Source organism: Drosophila novamexicana, unplaced genomic scaffold, assembly GCF_003285875.2.
Source record: "Drosophila novamexicana strain 15010-1031.04,08,12 unplaced genomic scaffold, DnovRS2.1 tig00000564-arrow-pilon, whole genome shotgun sequence".
Classification (NCBI taxonomy): Eukaryota; Metazoa; Arthropoda; class Insecta; order Diptera; family Drosophilidae; genus Drosophila; species Drosophila novamexicana.
Window position 1 is genome coordinate 2219237 of NW_020824810.1, and position 25067 is coordinate 2244303.

A 25067-nucleotide genomic window follows, 5' to 3' on the forward strand; every position below is an offset into this window, starting at 1 on the left:
GACGCAGCACGCAGAAGTATGCTATGTTTTTCTGACGAATGTGTTTAAGATATATGTGAACAATTTACAAATCTCACTATATATGCAGACTATATTATATATTTAAAGTAAAAATCAGGGCGTCGGACCCCAAGAGATGACTTCCAGTGCAATATCTTTCAGACTCTGTGCATCAATCTCATGGCTGGCCAGTGTCTTAATAATGTTGAGCACATTCTGTGATTTCTGTAATGACAATGATGTGTAAATATAGGGTATCATGCAGCATGCTCTAGTTACCATTGTCTTGTCCAAGAGAGTTTTGAACTCATCGCTGCGTATGGCCTCGTAGAATTGGGGAAAAACTTTGCCTTCTTTACGTTTCTCATTGATCAGCGCAATGAAGCGATCCCGCGGCAGATGGGTCAACAGCTCCTGGGCGAAGCTGACAAAGCTGCCGAATGTGGGCGGAGGCACAACCTCGTGTCCAGTCGGGGGTATCAGCACCACAAGCACGCTCTCCTGCTCATCAATAGCATTACCATCTGTCAACTGATAGCCATAGCTTTTGTATGCGCTGGCTATCAGCTGCTGCCTGAGCCGCGCGTCGATGCGAATTCTGGATGCGATGTTTGTGTCATTCAGATGCGCAAAATTTATAACCTCAATTATCTCGGGCAGCGACTCGGCGCGTTGCTGCAGCTGCTTAAAGTCCGAGCTGCGTAGAAATTTGATGGCCTTACGAAATCCGGAATCAACAACCATATGCTCCGCGATCAGCTCGTCGATGGTGATGCTCGGTATCAGATCGATAAATTCGCGCAGATCTTGCAACAGCTCCGGCGAATACGTCACCCGGGCAGCTTGCAACCTGGCTGGCCACCAATGCCTGCTGCTGGAGCTGGAGGTGCTGCTGTAGATGCCACTTGCCAGAAGCAGGCAACAAATTGTGAGCAAATATCTGGACATTCTTGCTGGAACTGTTCAAGCGTACTCGCACGCTTCTCGCGGCTAACTGGCGACTCAGTTGAAAAGAAATTATGCTCAGCGCGCGATACTTACAGACACACACTCACATACATATGTATACTTATATTGAATTGCAATACATACTTATGTCTCTACTGTATGAGTTACGTACATATGAACTTGCGGTGCTTACGTCTTTTGCTATCAATTTGCATTTGCGTCGCGCCCGAGAGAGAACGCCGGCCAGACGCCTCTTTGTGTAGGGAGCGTTCTGAGAGATTAACTCTGAGAGAAATGAGAGGGCAAACATTTGTTATGTGACGTTATGTCCATATGTATTACGTCGCTTGCTATCAGCTTGCATTCGAGTAGTGCCTGAGAGAGAATGCCGTTATGAGAGATCGGCAATTACGAGAGAATATGCGCACACAAATTTCCGACATTGTGACGTCACAATGGTTAAGAAATGGCTCTGACAGTCTTGCACTAAGCTTATGGCCATTGTTAAAAGTAATATACAACCGGGAAACCTATATGAGCCAGAGACTTGAAATTTGGAAAATAGATCCGGCTAGTACCCGTACGTACGATTATCGATATAGCGACCCGTTTCCAAGCAATCGATAAGAAATAATATCGATTTGCTGAATTTTTGAGGTTATAAGAGCTAGAGTCATTGCAGTCATGTTAAGCGAGCGCTTAGTGGAAAGGTTCACGGTATCTCCTAGTCGGGCACTCCCGACTAGAGCACGCTTGTAAGTTATTTGAATCTGCCACTGATCAACTACAAACTTTGATCACTGTTTCCCCCACTTGCGGGTCCGTATTAATGCTCACTTTCGAACCAAAAGAAGGCTTCAGGAAATATTGTTGCCTTGTAGCTCGTACGATTTGGGCAGTATAAACTATTCCATATATACATATATATATATATCGAAGTACGTAAATCTCTATATATAAAACTGTGTGTTCTGACTGACTTATAGATTATATTATATTATTTTAATATATATTATATTTCGCCTGCAGTTTTTAGGCTTCCAACTGGATGTTTCTGTTAATTTATCAACAAGGTCTGAATGTTAGTTCTAATTGAAAGGGATCTTATATTTCTCCCATGATGTATCTTTCTCAGTATTTTTTTTTTTCTGAAAATATATACATTTTATATTAATAAATTGAATAAACTTAAGGTAAACTTATATATATACCTATATTGTTTATTACAAAAAGATTGCACAATTCCGTGCCCTCGCCGTCTTTTAGAAACGACATATCTCCGCCGTTGATTATGTCGTTTTGAAACGATTTTTATGGGCGGCCTAAAAGTATGCAGTAGAAGAGCTACTCTAATAGGATCCGCGGTTGATCATGGCGAAATTATGTCGTTTTGAAACGACATATCTCCAGGCGGACGTATGATTTGTATTTTCCCGAGATATTTCAATTCGAAATTTTTTCGAAAACTTTAAATGGTCATATCTCAGCCAAATAAAGCCCGATTCAGCTCATATTGGGAGGGCTAACTCGCGGAGGTCTATAGAATCGAATGCCATCAAAGTTTCCGAAAAGTCAATTTTTGCGAAAAACGTGATGTAACCACTGCATTTTTTCTGATTTTGGGTCATCTCTTAGAATGCGGATTTTTGGATGGCAATCGATAGTCGGCATCCGTACGATTAGAAAGAGGTATATCATTCCGAAATCGGACTGTATTTTCCCGAGATATTTCAATTCGAAAATTGTTCGAAAACTTTTTTTTGTTAATTTATCTACAAGGTCTTGATATTAGTTCTAATTGAAAGGGATCGAATATTTCTCCCATGATCTATCTTTCTCAGTATTTCTTATTTCTTCTGAAAATATTTACATTATTTATTAATAAATTGAATTAACTTAAGGTAAACTTATATATATACCTATATTGTTTATATTGATACTAACATAAAAATTGCACATTTCCGGCCCAAAGACTGATAATATTTATCACAATTCGCATCCGATAGCTAGCTGATAAGATGTAGTCTGGACATCTATATATAGACGTATATATATAGATTTTAAACTACAAACTTGTTTAGTTAAATATAGAGTATTGTTTGTTTGGGAGGGGAGAGGAACCAGCTTTGACGTGCCACCTCTTAAGGTAAGCTATTGCGATATCAGTTGCAGCTCCTCCATCTTATATTGTATATTATGTATATGTATATAAGGGGCATATATGTTAATGTTTCTTAGAGCTAGGTATAAAAATTGCACCTTATGGTTTGGCAAGAATCGTATTGTATTATTGCACCTGTTGGCTGGCTTGGCCAAGTGGAAGTCTTTCGTCTGGTTTAGATATTGCACATCCCTAAAATACTAAGCTAACTTTTGCGAATCATCTTGTAGAGCACCGAGTGCGTTTCGATGCTCTCCGCGCCCGATTCGCACATGTCCTCGGCATTGGTCTCCTCATCCGATGAGCCGCAGCAGGTGCTGTGCCCGCGCCGCTGCTCATCCTCCGAGGAATAGGATGACATCGTGGTGCTGCTGCTGCCGCCGCCGCCGCGTGCCACATTCGATTGGGAGCGCGTAAGCGTTTTGTCCGACTCGGCATCGCTTAAGTCCTCGCTGGCATTGGGCGCCGCCGCCGCTACTCTGCTGCCGGGCGAGACCATGTGCTCGAGATCCTCAAAGCGGCCTGGACTGGTGCTCTCTTCTTCGTTATCTTCGATGGTGTCGACACGTATGATCTGGCCGCCGCCGCCGCCGCGTCCGCTCAACATTTTGAAGTTGTAGCGATCGTAGACATTGCGCTTGTACAGCTCCGTGGAGTCGGTGCTCATGTAGCCGCTGTCCAGCTGTCCAAAGCGCTGCTCGTAGTAGTTCTGGCTTCCCACCTGTCCCGTCGCCGAGCCCGGCTGTGCCGCAACCGCTGCCGCCGCCGCCGCCTCCTCAATGATGGAGGCAATGCCATCGTCGCGCTCGAGCGCCTCCAGAAAGCCACCCGTCGAGCTCTTGGTGCCATAGCTGGGCGCCGGACTCTGGCTGGGGCTGAATTTGTTGGCTGCCATGTGGACAAATTTGCGCCACGCATTCTTCAGATCCTTGGCCTTCTTGGCGCGATCCTTTAGCCCGATGGCTATCTGCATGCCAGCCGTCAGCTGTGCCGGCTCAATCTCACAGCGATAAACGGTCTGGACATTGACACTCACGTTCGCATTGGAGCTGGGATTGTTGCTGCTGCTGCTGCTGTTGGTAGCGCGTTGTGGATAGGCGATGCCCACGGGAACGCCCGCATTCCGATAGAGCTCCTTGGTGCGCTCCGAGAGATGGCTGCTGCTGCGGTTCGAACGTGAGCTAATCGACAGCGCATCAAACTGATTCAGATCCACATCCTTAAGATTCTTCGAATTGTTGTTGTTGTTAATGTTGTTGCTGGACTCTAGGTCCGCTGCATCCTTGAGCTCGTGCTCATTCTCATGCTCATTCTCGTCTCGCTTATCCTTCTGGGACTTGCGCCGATTTAGATACTTGTTGAGGCTGTAATCATTGCGCAAGCTATTCATCTTTTTGCCGTAGATACCGTCGTAGTCCATGTCCAGCTGCGCCTTCTGCTCCAAACCCTTTGGGGGCTTGGGCTCCGTCATGGCCGAAATGACGCTGGACATGGTATTGTTGCATGAATTCTCAAACTCCGAGTTGGCCAGGGTATCCGAGACGCCGGTCAGCTCGGTTATCTCGCTGTGCAGGCTGTAGGCATCCTCCTCCTGCCGCTCGCTGTGGCAGCAGCTCGGGCCAGCTTCGGGCGGCGGCGCCGGCGGCAGCGGACGTTTGTTATGCAGCAGCGGGGCGCAATAATGTTGATTCAGCTTGGGGCGTGACGGCGATTGCGGCTGGGCCGACGGCTGTTTCTCTGCAGGCTTGGGCGAGGATATGGTTATGGTAGTCCTGTCTCTGGCCACATCCACCACGGAGAGCGTGGGCGAGCCTTGCAGGCCGCGCTGACGGCGAGAATGCTTTGCCTCTAGCGTCAGGATGCGGCCCTGCTCCTCGCGCTGCTGGACCTCACTCCTGAAGTGCTCCTGGACGGCCAGCGGCGATTCGTAAATCTCGCGCAGATTGCGGAACGAGTTGCTGGAGCGCAGAATAAAGGAGGCAGTGCGTGGCTTACCATTGGCCAGCTGGCTGCTGTCCGGCGTGCCGATCTGGCGGCTGAGATCGGGTAGCGAGTTGATCTGATTGTAGTCCTCGGTGCTGCTCTGGCGTCCGTGTTTGTCCCAGGCATTGATGTCACAGAAGCTCTGCTTCTTGGGCTTGCGATCCAGGGTGTCCGGCTCGAACTGATCGCTATCGGTGCGCTCCATGTCGGAGGGCGGTTCGTGCTCCACCTCAATGGTCATGCTGCCGCGAAAGGGCGTGTCGTATTTGATGCGTGCCGCGGCCTCCTTGTGCCGCTGCGCCTGGCTCTGCTGGCCATGTTTGCCGGCGAGCAGACGCTTCTTTAGGTCGCCCTCCTTGCGAAATCCATTGACCCGATCGTACACTGTGTGACTGATCTCCAGCTCCTCCTCCAGCGGCAGGGCCGTGCTCAGGCTGGGGCTCAGCTGTGAGCTGACATCGGACGAGGGCGAGCTGGAGGAATGCGAACTCTTGCGCTTACTCGGCTCCAGACGCTCCAAGCTGTCCGTCTCATAGTCCACGATCAGGTACTGTGGCGATTTGCGCCTGTAGATGGGCGAATCCGGCTGAAACTGTTTCAGAGACTTGCGACTCAGCGAGCTGTAGTCCGGCGTCGGGACCGATGGTATGCTGCTCTGGGTGCTGCTGTAGATCTCCTTGATCTTCTTCTCGATGGTGCTGTCGTAGTCCGGCGTGGGTATATGCGCTGCATACTCGCGCTTCAGCGAATCGTAGATGATCTCCGCGGGCTTCATGTTTCGCAGCATATTGTAATGCTGTCGATCGAACGAGTTCAACGACGTCGGCGTCGAGTTGGCCGCCGCGAACTGTTCGAGCACATCGCCGCGTTTCCTCAACGACTTGGATCGGCTCGAGGTGCTGCGCATCGAGCCGGCCGGCGAGTCGGCCAGCATGAACTTTGGATTGTTGTAGATCTCGCCCCCCGTCTCCGCAAAGCCATACACATTCGCGGACACGACAGCCGAGTAGGCCGTATAACTCTCATAGGTTGGCGTTTTGGGCTTGACGGGTTCTGGACTGGATTTGTTCAGCCTCTGCTGCTGTTCCTCCTCGTGGCAACGCATGCTGGAGCTGGACTCCGGCCTGGACTGCGGCTCAGTGCTTGACTTTTGCATTGGAGGCGGCGGCGGGCGTTCTTTGGGCGCGGTGATCTCCTTGCGCGCGGAGCCTTTGCTGGGTGAACCGTTGCTCTTTTTCTTCTGCTCGGCTGTCGGCTCCGAGTTGGGCACACTCTGCAGCCACTGCTCGATGCTGTTGCGCTTGTCGCCCAGACTCTTTGCCTGCAGATTCTGCTGCAGCGGCACATTGTATCTGGCCGAGCTGGTCGCACCGGAGTCCAGGCTGGCCTCCTCGTGGATAATGTTGAGCGATGGCTGGTAACGCTTGGCGGCCATTTTGTACTTGGCAATGGCAATCACCTCACGAATCTTTTGAAGAAACTCAATGGCAGCTTGTGGCGGCTCCTGCAAAGATTAGAGAGAGATTGGGCATCATTTAGTTGGACATGGATTTGCGCGGGCTTTCGACATACCGCCAGCAGATGTGGCTCAAAGTAGGCTGGATTAAAGTAGAGCTTCTTGCGGACATTGCCGTTGACCATGGCGCGCAGATTCTCCATTTTCTCCTCGCTCATCAGATCCTCAATGACGGCCACATTCTCCGTGGGCAGGCACTCGTTGTCCTGCCGAAAATCATCCGCCTCCAATGAGGAATTCTCCGCGCTGTGGCTGTGACCCGGTTTGGGTGACTTGTTGTTGTTGGCCATGTTCAGCTGTGGATGCACCAGAACCGAAACCGAGCTCTGCAGTAGAATCAAGTCGGGCTGTCTAGCCAAAGCTCATGGGTATATAATGAAGGACTCACCTTGATCTTCTCCTCCATCTCGCACTCGGAGTTCGAGTTCGAGATGTCGCTGGCAAAGCCAGAGTTGTGCTCCCGCTCGCCCAGCTGCGGAAAGTGCTGCAGCAGCGGATTGTTCTTCACAATGCCCAGGTCATCCTTGAGGCTGGCCATGCTGGCTCGCGTGCCCGCCTCGTTGCCGCTGCCGTGGCCCAGACCCATGCTGTTCGCCGAATAGACGCTGCCCACCCGGCTAAAGGGCGCACCATAGGTGACCTGGTCGTTCTTCGGATAGTTGATCTCATTGCCCAGATTGTCCAGCGAGTGACGCGAGTTATGGCGCCCGCGACTCTTGCGCTTCTTCATGTACAGATAGAGAAACACGGAGGCCACATAGATGAGGCCCAGCAGCAGGCTGCAGATGCCGATGACCACATACTCTCGCATGCTCATGCCATCCGAGGTGGAGGCCAGAGTCGTCGAGTTCGCTGGCTGAAAGAACACCTCCGGCACATCTATGGGCGAATTTAGATTAGACTTAAACTGGGCACAGTTAAAGAGCTTTAGAGACTACTTACTGTGTGTGTACTTGACAGGACTGCCATTGACCCGGAAGGCCACGCACGGCGAATGCACATTCTTGGGCGGCATCAGATGATCTGAAAGATAGAGTTCCAGATGGTAAGCCTCTCTTGATTAGTGTGTTTCTATCTTGAATCCTAATCTGTCCGTCCGCCCGTCTGTTGACGGCGCATTTCAAGTTTCTTTCAAATTATCGATCAATTACCCCATTGCCAAGCAATCGATAAAAATCGATGGTGAAATCTTATAGATATTGAGTTCCAGATGATCAGCTTCTTTTGATTAGGGTCTTTTTATCCGGAATCCTGATCTGTCCGTCTGTCCGTATGCATTTCAAGTTTCTTGTAAGTTATCGATTACTTGTCTCATTTCCAGGCAATCGATAAAAATTAGTTGTGAAATCTTATCAAGATAGATATGATAAGTCTCGTTTGATTAGTGTCTTTCTATCCGGATCCTGAACTGTCCGTCCGTCTATCTGTCCGTATATATTTTTTTGAGCTTATCTCTTAGATGCTTAGATGGCAGCACGTCGGTGAGTTCAGGGTATAAGCTAGTCGTGCAGTCTTCGTCTTATTTTGAGACTCACCTTTCAGGCTGGCATTGAGGGCCACAGTCATGTCGCGGCAGACAAGATGCACCACAATGAGGCGACCCTGCATCTTCTGGCGCAGCTCCGTCTCGCCCAGCCACTGCAGAAAGCTGCGACCCTCGTCGCGAAACATCCGAAATGGATAGTCCGTGTCAATGGGGTTACGCAGATCCGACCAGCCATTCGAGCCGAGGTACTGGGCGCCGGTAACCGCACACACAGGCGTGAGTATATCTACAGGTAAACGCATACATATATATGCTAATGAGTGGAAGGGGGAAGGTTTCAGCGGGGATTACTTACTGGGAAAACTGATTTCTCTGCTGGGGTAAATGATTTGGCCGCGCAGTGGCAAAAACACAAATGGAATTTTCTCCGACGATGAGCCGCTGACAAATGGTGAGAGAGAGCATTCTGCAAAAGCCGAAAAAAAATAATAGATAAATAAATGAGAAAGTCTCTCGCATCGTAATAATATCCATAATGTTTCTTTTGATTGCAGCTGTGATAACATCGATAACTATCGATCAGGCCAGACCCTTATCAAAATTGTCAACTCCCTTTTGTGTTGCCAAAAGTGTTTTTGTTTTCGAAAACACGCTTACACTTTCCGTCTTAATTGTGTCGCTTGGATTTTAATTGTTGTTGTTGTTTCTATTATTATGATTGTATTTGTAGCTGGCAGCGAAAGTTGGCTTAAAGCATTTTTTCCTTTCATAAAAGTGCTGGCAACTCGAATGATTTGTTCAATAATAGTACATTTTTGCCATACTTGCCGCGCGTCATAGCTACCGTTTGTTATGTTTTTATTATATATACCCTAACTTTGAGTTTTAATGCGCTTTGGCATACAGGAAGTGGAAATTGTGATGCAAGTAAAGAGCAAGATCAAGAGCTAAGCTTATGCTCTTCGAACTATCAATGTCGTCTTGACACTTTTCTAGACACACATTTAAGTCGCCAGTTGGTATTACTTTTGAAATTCATTGGGCTTAAGCTTGGCCCGAACGTCTTCATATGTCATATGTTGATAATATTTTTTTTAAAGAGGTTGCTGGTTCGAATCCCTTGCTAGTGTATAAAGGTAGTATTACCTTAACTAATGCAAATAGTTTGAAACTATTATAGTCATAATAATAATAATAATAATAATAATAATAATAATAATAACAATAATAATAATTATATTAATAACAATAATGATGATAATAATAATTATAATTGTAATAATAATAAAATTTTTACAACTTTTTGTCAATGTTTAAATGAGACTCGACTTCTAATTCAGAACACATTTTTTGTTTGAATCGAATGTCAATTGTAGAGCATTTGGGTTTCGACAAGCTTTCGTTAGGGCTTCGCTTGTCTGTTTGTCGCTTTATTTGCGTCACGTTTCGTTTTCATTCTGCAATTTGAGCGCCAGCCCTGCACAATTTTGTTATTATTACAGCATTTCTTTTTCGCAATAGAAAAATTGGAGAAAAAAAAAATGAAAAACAAAAAATAGTTGAGCAACCATTGTGATTTTGGCCAAATGGCGCACAGACAATGGCCTCTCACATGTGGGAAAATTGTAGGGAAATTTCCCAGCTAAGCCGCTGCCGCTGCCATGTGGAAATGGAGCACACAATTTGCGAACTGCGAATTGGCTGACTAATTATTTCGAGTGGCGGCAAACGCTTCCGCGATCATCGCGTCTCCAGTCGGCTGCCACTTACCATGTATGTCATCCACGCAGATGCCCAAATCCTCACGGTAGGCGCGCAAATATGGCAAACAGCGGCAGCTGCAGCCCTCCGTCTCAGCGGACATGCCCAGAGCCTGGCCATTGTCGCGCTGCAGCTTCATGCGACGCGTGAGCAGCTCCAGCCGACCGCTGGCCAGCGTGGCCGAGGGCGAGGCTGAGGCCGAGGCCTGACCCAGTCCATCGCCAGCTAAAATCAAACACAGTGACAGAGATTAAGAGTCGTGTTGATTCCGAGTGCGCGTGGCAAACAAATTTCCATATTAATCGAGTACTTACCGTTGGAGTCGCCGCCCAGACGCACCACAGCCGCCGTGCCGCTGGACAGGCCGATGCAGGTGTCCGCATTGCAAGCGCCGCCGAGACCTGCGTAAACAGAAAGAGAAACTGTAAAATCAACAAAGCTGTGGGAGGGGGAGCGGGAGCGTGAGAGGGAGAAGCTGGGCATCTTGATTTAAGCACGTCACAACAGAACGCGCCAAGTCTGGCTGGGGTTGCGGTTCGACTGGAACGTGAGCGGCGTCTAATAAGCTGGCCATACTGGAAATTAATGCTGCTGTCAACGGGTAAACATGCCACACGGCTTAGGTTGGATTTGGATTTGGGACTTGGTTGTGTGGATACTCACCGCTCGTATAGAAGAGATCGCCATCGTGATGCCTTGTCAGATTGATTAGCTGTCCGTTAGACTGTTGCAGATCCTCTAACAGTAAATTCGCTGGCATTAAATCCTCTAGTTGATTTGTCTTAATGTCGCCGTTTTTGTTACTGTCCGTGGCGGCAAAGGCAGCTGCTCGGGTCGCTGCCAAGTAGGTGGCGCCAATGACCTGGCCGCCAGCTGTTCTTCTTGCGCCTGCAGCTGTGGGCGTGGCTCTGCAGCAGCAGCAGAAGAGGAGCAGCAGCAGCAGCAGGCAGCAGGAATAGCCAAAATTGGTGCGCCACATGGTAGCAAGCGCATCATGGAGCGCCGCTGCATGAACCGGGTCCGATTTGTTGTTGTTGCTGCTGCTCTGGCAAAAATATATGAAAAACAAGCACATTTAAGCCATAAATAAGTTGTACAATTTGCTGCTGCTGGCGTTGGTGAAAACGCGCCACTAATTAAAACACGCGAAAAGGCGAAGAGCAGAAAAACAAATACGTTTAGATTTCCCCGCTGACTGCGCCTGTCCACACATACACATACACACACACACACACAGGCACACACACTCGCACACACAAGCCGCTTTGGAGGTGACATTCTTTAAGCGGCGGTAATGAGGCAAAAATTGTTGGCGTCCATTTTTGTAAATGGAGCAGCATCAAACGCCAAGTGCTTGTTGTTGTTGCTGCCAGTTGCTAGTTGCTGGTTGCAGCTAACGGACAACATTTAAACAAATGTTGCAATTAAAACTCGTTCTGGCAGCAAATGTATACTTATAAACACACTAGCTTCAACGGCAACCCGAGCCAGAATTGTGCAGCGGTGAATGTGTGGAGCAAGTGCGTCGTCGTCGCCTGGGAACAAGCTGCGTATACTATATGCCTGGCTACAAGGCCTGGCCGGGTGTTGTGGCCAAGTTAGTACCGTTAACAAATGCGCTGCAGTTATGTCTGCTTAATCTACATACACACACACACACACATGCAGTCAAATAACTATGTATACCCTGTAGTTGTTGAATTTGAACGCTTATACCGCTAATCAGTTGCACCTTAGCTGCTTGACCATAATTTACATAAATATTTCACACAAACAACAGAAAATATTATTGGGGACTCCTAACTGTTAGTTACACTTAAGCTTTATAATAGTTTGTGCCAGCTGCTATTCAAAAGAAGAACAACAGCAACTACAACAACAACAACAACAACAACGGCTAAGTGGAAACAATCATTATATGTTGGCCAGAATATGAGAAGAAAGCGATAAAAAGCAACAGTTTGCGGCCTAATTTGAAAGTAAAATTTTGTGGCCGAAAAATACTAAAAAAAAAAAAAAGAAGTTCGTTGCCTCAGTCTTTTGATTTTGATTGAGCAGTCAACACAAAAAAAAAAAGTTCGTTGCCTAAGTCTTTTGATTTTAACTGAGCAGTCAACACATTCATTCATTTACTGAACCGAATTGTACAGTTAGCTGGCATTTGGAGATTAACAATATATATATGTTTACATGTTTATAATACATGTCTTTATGAATGCTTCGATTTATGTGTGTGAGTGTGTGTGTTCGTATTAAATGTTATCTCGGCTTTGCGACTCTGCTGTGGCCCAATCTCTTGCATTTTGAAACAATTTAATGACAATAATGACCTGATTTTCAGTTTGTATTTAGTTTTTCCTTTTTTTCCCTCTCTCTGTTTCTTTCTTATTTTTAGCTGGTGCAGCACTTGAATCGAGATGCGGCAATATGTTGAATGATGTGATTTTGATGATGCTGCACGCTGCTGGGAATTGTTGCTGACTGCTGCGGGTCTTGACTTTTTGCATTCGTCTAAACTCAATTAACAGGTAATTGAACTTTGCGCGCCTTACAGACAACATGGACGGTGCTGCATGCACCATGCCAGCAGCAGCGCCAGCTAGCATGCACGTTCATTAATTATTAGGCAACACGATATGGCGATAGCTATGCGCACATTGTTCTAAGTTTGCGCATAAATTTATGCTTCTCTACATATAAATACAGATGCACCTATATCTATATCTATATCTATATCCATGCATATATGTATCTGTTTTGCCGCAGAACGCATTGTAACCTGCGCTAGAAGCACGCAGATGCCGCGCAGATACACTCAGCAAAACGCTTGCGTTGGCTTGAGATCATAATTAAATTAAATAAATATAATAAAACATAACAACCTTAAAACAATTTGATTGTTTTAGTTGAAGTTTATGTAGATAAATTCGAATTGAATTTTTAGTTAATTAGAAAAATTAAATAATAATACTATTGAATACCATTAATTATTTAAATAAATTAATAAAAAATATATGATGGGATCGTATTTTCTATAAAGAACTTTTTAAAATATTTAAAACATATTTTCTTTGAGTGTACAGCTGCTGTTGTTGCAGGTTGTTGTTGTTGTTGCAGATTGTAGTTGTTGTTGTTGTTGTATTGCAATTGCTATGGGCCATTGTCTGGCTGCAGTCGCTACACTTCCGAGTGCAGCGGAGTCGACGTCACACTCGGCGTACTTTTAACACTTAGAACACACGCTAGTTAGAGTCGAGCATTGCCCTCCCCTCTCCCTGGCTAGCCGGAGCGTACCATAATAACAAATTTGAAATTTATTCAACATATTTGCGGCGCCGCCGCCTGTTCCATTGTGTGGCCAGAGGAGCGCATCATTTGCTCGCCGCCTTAATGTGCTTTAATATGTACTTGGACTTAGTATGCTTTTAGCCGCAGCTCCACAGATCGCCGCATAGGGCTGGCCAACGGTTTTCAAATAGTTGTTAAAACTAAATTACGACAGTGCACTCAACTCCAGCTCCACTCGACTGGCCAGCGCGAATTGACCATTGCTGTTGGCTTTTGTTTTGGTTGGGTCTGGGTTTGGCCTGGTCGGGTTTGGCTTTGGCTTTGGCTTGGTTTGGTTTTTTGGTTTTTGGTGCCTTTGCACTTTTTCGGCAAATTACTTTCACCTTAAAAGATCTTGATCTATTCGAAGTGCCTGCCCAGTGACCTAAACTCAATGGTCTGATAAGCTTAATTTCATTCAAATGCACAGCAAGGGCAGCCCACAGTGAAATGGCCATGCCAAAGGGCAAAAAAGTAATAAAAAAAACCTCTTTCCTTTTCTCTAAGTGCACCCATAAGAAATGCATGAAAAAGGGCAAATGTAGGCAAGCATAACTCTGTGAAGATTATATGATATATATGTATATCTACTAAGCTATCGAATCGATCGCACGATATTTGAGTTGTGCCATGGAATGCTTTGATTCTCGAAGATATCTTGATGAAATTCATGGGAAATAAGGCTTTTTAACCTTAAATTATACGTTTCAATTCGAAGCACTATACCATAGGTCTTATATGAATTCTATTGGGTTTCTGGTTGTTAGAGAGTCACAATGAGTAGCATTTGTTTAAATTATATTATATATATGCCCAACATTTAAATGTTGAATTTCACAATCCGATAATAAATATATACGAATGTGAATTCTATTGGGCGCAATATCTTCGTATTATTTCTATTTTATTTGTAAAATGCACTGATTCGTTTGGTAAGCAAAGGATCTCACACTAATGCTAAAGTTTGAACCCGGAAACCTTTGATATTTAGTTGTAATTTCACAGAGATATGCTTGACATAGTTCGAGACCAGTTTACTATAACATATCGCTGCAGCAGGGTATATAATTTTACACAATCGACTAACTGAAATTTGTCTCAGGAAATGCAAATTTTGTACTCACAGCTTGTTAACTTTCCGGCCAATGAATAAATTAACACCTTTAACAATTGCTGCTTAACGGTAGAACTTGGCTCAAGTGTTGGATTTTCGCAGCACTTTTGGAATTCTTTTGGACTTATTTCGACTTTTGTTTTGGCTTCGGGGTCTCAGCTGAACACACGAATTTCCACGCACACTTTTTCAGCAGCTGTTGTTTTACGTTTTCTCGACTGCACTTCACACATTTTACACATATTTGATTTGATTTACTTTTTTGTTGTTTGCTTGTTTTTCTCTTTTTTTTTCCATTTAGATTTTTGAAACACTTCGTGCCAGACACAAACACGCCAAAAACAATAACATTTTTACAAGAAACTAATGAAGAAAGCTTTTTTGTGGCAGCTCTTCTGCTTCGTCTGCGACGTTGTCTTCTTCTTGTCTTGGCCAACTTGCAGCCGCTGGCACGTCTATCAAGGTCGCCGTCAACGAAGCGACTGCGGCCTCGACTGAGACTGGAGGAAGTCGGCGAAAACTTTGCGCGCTGCTCTTAAACGAGTTTTTCTTTCTCTATTTGATTTTCTTGCGTTTTCTTTTTTTCGGCTCTGGCTTTACGCTCTTATATCTCGAAAGTATAAGTTTGTTTTGACAAATTGTATAAGAAATGTTTTGATGTGTGAATGTGAGCTCTTTAAGCCAGCTAATTAACGTGCTGCCGACCGGGCCGGGCCAGGCCAGGCCTTAAATCAAGTATACGCAGCGTGTGCATGTTGATGATGATGATGCTGCTGATGATGATGATGCTGCTGCTGCTGGTGATGATGTTGATGATGATGCTGTTGTTATGTACCGTTCGTTTGGGCCGTCTTGACATCGCGTGCCTGGACAACCGGCCTGTTGCACGTGCCACAAGTTGCAAATGTTGTTTTGTTGCGGAATCTACAAAGACTTTGCCGCGCTCCAAATTGATAAGCGACAGCTCTTGGCATCATTTGTCATTGGTTCAACATAATTAACAACAATTTACTCATTTTAGTCACACTTCGAAATTAACTAGAACAAGTGAAAACTTTTACCCAAAGACAAAGCCAAAGACAACATTGCGTTGCGTGCAACGCACACGCTCAACCTGGCCAATTGAATATGGCCACAAATATATATGAGTACTCACTCACAACTACACTCTGCACAATCGCATCAATCATATAAACTGTAAACTGTTGCTCAAATTACACGGACAATCTGTTTGACATAAGCGAGTTATGGCATATAAGGCGATGGCAGCGACGAGCCAAAAACAATTACACAAACTGGTTTCAATTAAAAACAGTTAAGTAGCCAGCCAGCCAGCTAACAAACAAACTAAAATAAATACAAAATAAAAAAAAAACACAACAAACTAGCCAGAACAGTTAGTTTCGGCTTGCCGAAGATTAAATACACTTGCTGGAATCTAGAAGAGGTGCAACTATATAATCTACACAAGGCGACAAACAAGTTAAGAGAGCTCTAATCGGGTGTGCCCGACTGGAAGATACCCTGGAACCAGCGCCACGCTGTAAAGATACTAAGACTCTACAAATATTCTACAAAGATTCTACAAAGAACGAAGATACGAGGATTCTACATATATTCTAGAAAGATTCTACAAATATTCTACAAATATTCTACAAACATTCTAGAAAGATACTCCTTCCATTTTTGTCGTTTTTGATATATTCTAATATAATATAATAAATTCAGAATATTTTTCTTTCTTAATTCTCTTCTTTACAAATATTCTAGCTTCTTTCTATAGCTTTCTTTACTTTTTTCCAATAACTTTTCCTCCCTATTTCTGGCTTATGATATATTTTTGAATAATATAATTCCCTACTTTCTTCTTAGCTATTGGGTTCTAAATATAATAATAATTATTTTTAATAAAAATATTAATATAAGAATAATTAAAATCTATTTATGTCTTTTAATGTTTCCTAGCCAAAATTGGCCATGAAAAGGGGCTTAGCTCAAGTTCAAGCAGACAGTTCAGGGAACATTCGCTTGCTAAATTTGTTGACAATTGTGGAATACCCTCTGAAAGGGTATACAATAAACGAAAACTCCTTTGGGTGGAAAATGGCTTGGATCTTGGTGCTTGCAGCTCACGTCGCGCTGCTGTGTCTCAGTTTCCATTCCCATTCCAAGCTCGGCCTGGGCCATAATTATGCTTTAGTTGGCGACACCGCCACAAATTCATGCTATAACTATTAACGACTGCATTTACAGTTTGTTTTCATTTAGTTTTCTTATAACTATTTCGTTTTTTTTTTTTTAGAAAGTTTGTTATTATAGCGATCGAGCATCATCCCGTTGCAGCTGGTTAAATGCGCCCATTTGATCCCAACTCGGTTCTAAAAGGCGTCTTCTCGATTTTTATGACCTAGTGAGAGCGCGTTTCGGGCTTATTGCATTTACATTTCTTATTGTGTGTGTGTGCAGGTGTGTGTGCGAGTGTGTGTGTGTACGTATTTGTAACGGGCGCGCGATTTGAATCTAAATCGATATTCAGTTGCCTCCCGGTTGGCCTTAACTACGGCCGACTTATCGCCAGATTCGGCATAAATTTGTGAGCCAGCAGCAGATCTGGAGTTCTGGCTGCGTTACCCACACACACACACACACTGAGAATTACCAACATGATCCATAAATCTTTAACTGTAAACTAAGAAAATAAAAAAAGAAAAATAAAAACCAGCAGCTCAGCTTCGAGTCCAACTTATGCAAACTTTGGACACACGTCCCGAACACACGCTCCCCATCTCCATCTGATCCGTCGATTTCGTCGCGGCGCAAACCCGTTCGGATTTGAACCGCATTGCAACCCGGCTGCCAGTCAGCCAGCCTTGTTATTGATTCACTTGTTGCAGTTGTTGTTGCATTTGTTGTTGTTATTATTGTTATTGCTCTTGTTGCATTGGCCAAACAAACTTGCGACGTGCAACTTGCGGCTCGCATCTGGCCGCAACTGTTGCAGTTGTTTGTGTACTCATAAATAAAGCTTGAAAAATGTTTGCATTGGTCCAGTATATTTTCCTTCTTCCTCTTGCATGTTCTTTGCGGTCGCGTCTGCCGAAACTTATTATCAATTGGCCCAATGTGCCGCCGCAATAAACATGAAAATGCGCTTTATATGAGCTGCGCATTGTGAGCAGCCGCATGGGGTCCATAACGGTACGAGGCCAGGTACCAGTTACCAGGTACAAGACAATTATGTTATGGGGGAGTTGTTTGAGCTTGAATAAGCTACAGCTCTGGCTGTTATCTAAATTAATCAAAATGTTTAAAATATTTAAGCACTGTCCTAGTCAAAGTTTGTCTTTGTCTGCGTTGAACTTCAAAACGGGCTTCACATTAGAGCACGGCCATATAAATATTATTCTATGTCTTCTGATTTCCAGGTACATCCAGGTGGCAGGTTGCCGGTTCAAATTCAGCAGCAACTTTGTCGCTGTCATAGACACAGACGCTTTAGTAGGGAAATGGTCTGAGCGTCGCCAGACTGAGTATGAATTGGGGGCATCGAGATTCCACGAGGACAAAATACATATGTTTTTCAGTTTAGGAATTATTTACAGAGAGTTTTTGCTTTAAAGCAATTAAGGCAAGGCAATGGATATGAAGGATATCCTTCAATTGCTTTAAGTCTGTCAGAGTATTAATCCGGAAAACTCTGATCCATCTTTTATGATAATCATATCTATATATCATCAAGAACTAACTGTGTTGTCTAACCGAACTGCAACTCAATTAATATCAATTCCAGGCTTACACGAATCAGCTGTTCACAAGAGACTAACGCTACTAAAGATTTTTATTGGCTTGAGGATAGCTGAAGAGTGCCCAATGCCTGATCAGACTGAGCTTCAGGTGCACATCAATTGACAAGACATAAATTGTTAAGGTATAACCAGCCCGAATCGGCAATAAAGAACGATTCCAGGCAGTTAACACGCTTAATTATCAGATCACCATAAAAATGGCAAACAGAGGCTGGCAAAAAGGCGCGATAAGCAGGGAGTATCCCGTGGATTGGCTGCATAAAAAGCACACATAAAACTCAGATGTGACCATAACGGACCTGTGGCATGGGGCATGTGGCATGTGGCATATGACAGGGGCAGCTGCAGCTGCCGAAGGTCGTGCCACGCACAACAATTCCATTAACAATCCATTGGTCATGGGCACAGCGTGTCGTACTAGGTGGCTCCTTCGGCTGGATGATGCCTTCCGACTGCTGCCTGCTGCCTCTTGAATGTGGCATGCGGCCTGTTGCAATGTCACTTGATTGACAGCAAACAAGCCAAATGCATTTCAATTAAACGCTAACCGCTACAAATATTTCCATTTGTGCCCGAGCTGGTCAAGTGGCAACTTCTGGCTCTCTAACAACCACTTGTTGCTGCATTTTTTTTTTGTTATTGTTGTTGCCACTTTTTTGTGGCCAGAGACGCGAGAGCCCGCCTTTGGCTTAAGCCAGTGCTGAGAACAATCCGCTGGCGGAGCGGTCAACTCATCAGTATGCCGTATAAATTAGAGCATCAAACGGCGCTTTGCCAACTCGGAACTGGTCTATACTGTTATTGGCCATCGTCTAGTATATCCACCTATGTGCTGGTATTTGCTCTGTGTGTGTGTGCGTATCTGTGTGTGTGCCTCAATCTCGCATGCAGCTCAGTGAAGAGTTCAATGCGACGGCAGCAATTGTTGCTGTTGCTGTTGCTGTTGCTGCAGCAACAATTGTTGCCAGCCGCCAGGCTAACGATGTGCTCTGCACTTGTGCATATATTGTTGTTAAATTGATATCAATTTGGCTTAATGCTGCTACCATTATGAGGCCATTATATTGTTAGGCTTGGTCAATGTTAAATAAAACACTTTATTAGCCCCCCACGGCTGCCAGCTGCCAGCTGGCCAAAGGAGTCAACAGCCGTCGCTCGTCCATTGGCGCGTGTTATTTGAACTTCGCCATTGTCCCACAAATATTGCAGCATCATTTGCATACCCTGTAATTTACTGAAAGAGAGGGTAGAAGGGTTCGAGGAGACACAAGTAGGCACAAATATTCTATTGTTGTTTTTTCTATTTGCTATAACAGAATCAGAACTAGATACGTCAAACTTGATATATGGCCTCTCGTCTGGCATGTCCCATCCTCTACTTCAGGGATTATTATAGATATAGTCTTGAGTTTTGGAATATACACAAATAGATATGTCATCTTTCATGGCTGAAATTTGTAGAATGATCGGATGAAGAATATCCGAGTTATTTGAGACTGGAATTTGTATCGTGAAGAAGCATTCCCCACCCTCTACTTCAGGGATTATCATAGATACAACCTTCATTTTTGGAATTTATGAATGTCATCTTTCATTGCTGAAATTTGTAGAACTATCTGGTGAAGAATACCCAAGTTATTTGAGACTGGAACAGAGACAAGCAGAAGAACAGCCGTTGCCTGGGCAGGGCATCTGTTGGTCGGGCACGCCCGACTCACGCCTTACATGTTTTTTATGACAGCATCGTAGAGTAGCTACAGCCAACAAACACATTGCCAACGACATCGACATGCATATTGCAATTTCGGTTGGCGATTTAAACGCCGTTAGACGCCTGCAACTTGTTCGAGAACCTGTATTACAAAGACACAGGCGACAATCTTGGCTGTCTCCTGGAAAAAGCGTTTCACAAAAAAATACAACAAGCCAGTTTTTTATGCCATCAGCTGGACAGGATTTATGTGTGGTCAAATTAAGACATAAATCATATTTGAATTTTATACATTTATAAAATCATAAATAAATAGAAGACGAAGAAGAAGAAGATGTAGTTCGAGCCACGCACCGGAAGTTAACAAGTTTACGAGCTTACGGGTGGCGGCAGGTTGATTGAACTCTTTGGGGTTCGGTCGCGACTAACATGATCATGTTTTGCTATACGCTTCAAAAATTGTGAATAAATAAAATTTAACATGAATTTTGTTTGTTTTGTTATTGTCAGTTAATGATGCTCTGATGATCTAATGGGCTTTAGAGTCACGCGAAAAGAGTCCAGCTAACTATTCACACAGCGGGTTCATTGCACGCTTTTATATGCCCAAATACTTATATGCATCATATCTCACATAGTACTTAAATACTAAGTACCTGACTTTATGTATATAAGGCCCAGTTGCTGAGTAATCAATCGATTGTTGTTATTCATCGCAATAATGCAATCGGACCAAGAAGCAAAGGGGGGTCGGTCTATTGAAATGTTCGTCTGTTTGCAGAGCCCTAAACTTGGTTCAGTTTATACTCGCGCGAGATATAGCGACAGGATTGTGTTATATATTTATATCGGAATCGACCTTCCATAAAACCAAGTTCTCTATTAAGGGTGTTCACGCACAGAGAGAAGATTCATGTACATTCGATTGGCATACTTGATAAGAAGTACGATATGATGAAAGTTAGCATAAGAAATCTTTAAAAAAACTTAATAAAAGAGAAAAGAAGCTGGACACAATCATGCTTAAAATAAGTATATGAGTCTAAGTAATCATTATGTAAGAGAAAACATTCTTGAAATGAGCATAAGAAATAAACAAGAGATAAACAAAGCTCTCGACTTACCAGAAATGAGTATGACAAAACTCGGGCTCGAAGTCCACTTAAGGAACTTTACAACAAACTATTTCCTTTATGTTTTCACAAATGTGTAAAAATGCAATTTCCGACTAGATTGTGTGATCTGTGTGATATGGCAGTCGAATGTTGAGTATTCCATAAGATATTATTCCTATTAATATTCCCTGTTGAAATTATTAGAGGATTCCTCCTGAGGGCTCTAGCCTAGGTCTGCGGGCGAAAAAGTATAATAGAAATTTAATTAGATATTAGAAATAATAATATCAATATAATTGTAAAAACTAAAAACCCCTCTGCTCTATATCATATAGCTCTCACTGTAACTCTCAGTTAAGCACAGATTTTTCGACTGAGCAAAGGTTTTCTTTCCCTTGGAATAATCGATTACGAATTGAGTTCCTGCATGAAGTAGGAAATATATATTATACTACTTATTTGTCGGCAAGGATATTATAATTAAATAATTCAATTAATATTTTACTGGAAACACATAGCATTGCTAAATTGATAGATTTGAGCTCTGCTATTATTATAATTATAATTATGGTTTACGCTGCGAACTTTCAGATGTGTTTCAGGACCTATTGGAACTGTTACCTGCAATTTGCCTGGGCTGCTTCTGCTTCTTGCATCCTCTGACTCTGATTGCAATTGGCGGCGGCACAGGTAACAGCTGCTAGCGATTAACTAATGCTAATCATAGTTCTTGTTTGCTAAACGCTGCTGCAGTATCGTAAATATTGTAATTGGAATCCTGCATGGCCAATCAATTGGCACACACAACACATATATATAAGGCACTGGCCTGGCCGCGGGCCCGCAGAGTTCAACTACGGGAGTCGCCGTTCAATAGTTGGCCACAGTTAGACGCAGTTATTCGATGATGGCCAGCGGGGATTTTCGGTCATATTTGCGCCTGGTGCGCGGCTTCTTTGGCGAATTTCGATCGGTGCTGCGCCAGAAATCGCAGCCGCCACGCCTCGGCTTGCACTACAATCGTGCGTTTATGGTGTATGGGTAAAATTGAAGCTCAAATGTTGGGCAGCAAAAGAAAATCTAATTTGGAGCATTCTGCAGATTGCTCTGCGTCTATCCAAATCGCTGCCTGTTGGCCAATTCCACTTACAAGCACTGCAATCTTTTTATATTGGGCAATTCGAGCGTGTTTCTGCTAACGGTTATGTTGGCCGTACGCGAGTCCACCAATGTCATCGAAATGGGTGACGACTTCGTCTGGATAATTGGGGTCAGTTGTAACTCACACACTTATAGAAGTCCTGCAACGGTTACTCGTGCGATTTAATCAAAACACGACCGAGCGAGCGATTATTCGAGTTCGAATTAATCCGAAGACATGTTCAGTTAAACGCAGCTCATGTTCGCAGAATGTTCGAGCTTAAGTCTTGCCTCAATACACACACAAGTTAGCTTAGCTCGAACACAGCCGAATCGTGTTCGAAGCAAGCTCGAGCTCGAACTCGATCAGTTTGAGCCTTGACTCAAATAATCGTTCGAGTATCCGTTTGACTCAGGCCACATTTGAAATGATAATGCAGCCCCTCTAACAATTTATTTCACAGATAACCCTTGTACTGACCAAAATCTTTTACATTTATTTGTGCGCCAATGAAATCGATGAAGTGATTGAGGATCTGAATTACTATGAGGAAATCTTTAAGCCACATAACCATCTGCCCTTCGAGCTGGCTGAGCATGAGCTGGCGAATGCGGAGATTAAGCGCTTGCAGCGCTTCTGCTACCTGGTCGAGTCGAACATGCTTATCAGTGTGATGTTCTTCATGTTGCTCTTCAATTTTGCAATTGGCGTACAGCCTCTGATTACGGGCCGAGAGCTGCCCTACCATGTGATTTTACCCTTTAGCTGGCATCACGCCGAAGCTCATCCGCACTCGCATACGTTCATTTATGTCTGGCAGTACATCACCTCGCAATGCAATTTGTTGTCCATCTGCAACATTGACCTGCTGGGCATACACTGCTTTGTTCACACAGCTCTCAATCTGAAGATCTTATGCATTGAAATGCGCAAGCTGGGCGAAGGACAGCTCGACAATGACCTGTTCCATGTGCAGTTCTGCAAGATTGTTCAGTTCCATCAGCATATAATACGGTGGGTATTTAATTCCAATCGATTGATTCTATATACTCTGCATCTACCCGACACAGCACTGTGCAGAAGGTCAATCGGGTGTTCCGCGGCTCCTTTATTGCCCAGATGATAGCCAGCTTTGTCTTGATTTCGATGTCCACCTTCGAGACCATGGCCGCCACTCAAGATCCCAAGGTGGCAGCCAAGTTTATCCTCTTCATGATCATCACGTTCGTCCAGCTCTCCTACTGGTGTCTGGCTGGCACTATGGTCTACAGTCAGGTTGGTTTTTCCTTTCCGATATGTCTGATGTAGTTGAGTACTTCCTTGTTTTTTGCAGTCCCTGGATGTGGCCCAGGCTGCGTTCGATCTCAAGGACTGGCATACCAAATCTGTTGTTATCCAGCGCAATATTCTATTCATGATCAGGCGTTGCCAGAGACCACTCGTCTATGCGGGCAGTCCATTGCCGCCCTTCACACTAGCCACCTACTCAATCGTAAGACAATGGGGAATATCTATCTAAAGCCTTTCAGTATGCAGCGCTTTCTCATCAACAGATACTCAAGCAGTGCTACAGAGTCTTGGCTTTGCTGCGCGAATCGATGTAGAATTTAATATAACACAATATAGATTCAGAAAACATTCTGATCAAAGTTTATCTCACAGTTAAATAGCCAAATATATAAGTCATTTTAGCAATTTAATGTGATTCAGCTTCTGTTCAACACTGTTCACAGAAACTCTAGAGCGCTGTCAACACTGCCCAACTATCCTGTCAAATATTTAACAGGTAGATGCACTGCTTGGCAGGCAGTTTATCCAATAAGAACTGCTGGCAACCGAAAATCAAACTTGTCGACTTGTTAAAGCGATTGTTACCTGTGTCAGGAGAATTAACTGGCTAGTCTTCTCCTCCCACTGCATTTTAACTGAACGCCTATTAACATTTTTTTTTTTTTTGAATTGTTACAAATTGCTGTTAACTAATTTATTGCCAATGCGAAGAGCTTCAATTGCAGCAACGCATTTGCTTGACGTGCCACGCCCGCGGCTCATTACAGTTCAGTCGCGCCCACAAGCACACACACCACACACACGCACACACACATACGCACACCCTGGGCACACACCCAGCGACAGGTGGCAGCTGCAAAGCGCATAATATTTAAAATATTCTGCTTTTGCTGATGACCGCTGGTGGTGGGTCCACGAATTGGAGCCAGCCTCGAACTTATTCAAACGTGAAGCGCATTCACATACACAACCCCTCCCCCCCCTCCCCGTGACGCGGGAGCGGCCAACGTTTAGCCACAGCTTTGGGCCAGACATGGAGCAGCGTTTGCCCTTCACATCTGGGAAAGTAGTTGAACCTTCTCTTCTTTTTTTTTTGACTGAATGGTGTTCATGAATTCGAATACACTTGTATTCGTATATGCGAGCGAATGCTACGCCCACAGGTGTTATTCGATGCACATTGGGCCAGAACGGGGGCCGTATCGAGGCAGAACCGTCGCATATGCGCACTCACACCTGTACAGTAGCCACAACCCCATGCTTAACACACCCAGGCGACAGGTGAGCGTGTGTAGTGTGAGTGTGCGTGTGTGTGTGTGGCTATTGTCAACTCGGCTCTGATGGAGTTTTAGGCTTTGCCCGCCGCACTGATTAACATTTGAATTGAAATTCACATATTTAGAACTTTATGCTCGCTTTTGTTATTGTTGTTGTTGTTGTTGTTGTTGTTGTCTCCACATCTAATTAATTCCTCGTCGAGGCCCATTGTTGCCATGGAGTTGCTGCCATGATTGGCACTGCTGCCCCCGCTAATGGTAATGGTATTGGGGTAATGTACCGCGATCCAATTGCAGCCACAGCCCAGCGACAGACCTCTAAAGTCGGCTGGTCAGCCAACGCGTTCAGTTTGTCGCAAATAATTCTAACGATCGGTCGGGCTCTTTTTGTGGTACCGGAGTTATACAGTCGGCGCTATAAGTTCATTTAC

The 25067-nt window shown here is 44.4% G+C and overlaps 3 protein-coding genes across 3 annotated transcripts; 1 reads left to right on the plus strand and 2 right to left on the minus strand.

The window, feature by feature from the left end:
• Positions 1 to 33: 33 nt before the first annotated feature.
• LOC115762189 lies at positions 34 to 1038 on the minus strand. Its single transcript, XM_030704312.1, has 2 exons — positions 280 to 1038; positions 34 to 225 (listed from the first exon to the last, which is right to left on the minus strand). The coding sequence occupies exons 1-2, from the start codon at positions 946 to 948 to the stop codon at positions 115 to 117; spliced, it is 780 nt and encodes a 259-aa protein (XP_030560172.1). The 5' UTR covers positions 949 to 1038; the 3' UTR covers positions 34 to 114.
• Positions 1039 to 3314: 2276 nt separating this feature from the next.
• Positions 3315 to 10615, minus strand: LOC115762385. Its single transcript, XM_030704565.1, has 9 exons — positions 10519 to 10615; positions 10185 to 10256; positions 9865 to 10080; positions 8450 to 8560; positions 8137 to 8380; positions 7551 to 7627; positions 6997 to 7487; positions 6665 to 6934; positions 3315 to 6596 (listed from the first exon to the last, which is right to left on the minus strand). The coding sequence occupies exons 1-9, from the start codon at positions 10613 to 10615 to the stop codon at positions 3315 to 3317; spliced, it is 4860 nt and encodes a 1619-aa protein (XP_030560425.1).
• An 11220-nt stretch (positions 10616 to 21835) lies between these two features.
• LOC115762336 (odorant receptor 47b) lies at positions 21836 to 23684 on the plus strand. The gene is made up of 6 exons (XM_030704501.1): positions 21836 to 21969; positions 22030 to 22198; positions 22533 to 23083; positions 23140 to 23344; positions 23403 to 23561; positions 23623 to 23684. Exons 1-6 carry the CDS (start codon positions 21836 to 21838, stop codon positions 23671 to 23673), a joined length of 1269 nt encoding a protein of 422 aa, XP_030560361.1. The 3' UTR covers positions 23674 to 23684.
• Positions 23685 to 25067: the final 1383 nt, after the last annotated feature.

Excerpts from the sequence above, each read along its gene's own strand:
- LOC115762189 (XM_030704312.1), bottom strand. The coding sequence starts at position 948 with ATGTCCAGATATTTGCTCACAATTTGTTGCCTGCTTCTGGCAAGTGGC. Across the intron at positions 226-279 it reads CTCTCTTGGACAAGACAATG|AAATCACAGAATGTGCTCAA; the intron begins GTAACTAGAGCA and ends TTGTCATTACAG.
- LOC115762385 (XM_030704565.1), bottom strand. The coding sequence starts at position 10,615 with ATGCCAGCGAATTTACTGTTAGAGGATCTGCAACAGTCTAACGGACAG. Across the intron at positions 10,081-10,184 it reads GGCGGCTGTGGTGCGTCTGG|CTGGCGATGGACTGGGTCAG; the intron begins GCGGCGACTCCA and ends GTTTGATTTTAG. Across the intron at positions 8,561-9,864 it reads CTGCGTGGATGACATACATG|AATGCTCTCTCTCACCATTT; the intron begins GTAAGTGGCAGC and ends CGGCTTTTGCAG.
- LOC115762336 (XM_030704501.1), top strand. The coding sequence starts at position 21,836 with ATGGCCAGCGGGGATTTTCGGTCATATTTGCGCCTGGTGCGCGGCTTC. Across the intron at positions 22,199-22,532 it reads ACTTCGTCTGGATAATTGGG|ATAACCCTTGTACTGACCAA; the intron begins GTCAGTTGTAAC and ends TTTATTTCACAG. Across the intron at positions 23,345-23,402 it reads GCACTATGGTCTACAGTCAG|TCCCTGGATGTGGCCCAGGC; the intron begins GTTGGTTTTTCC and ends TGTTTTTTGCAG.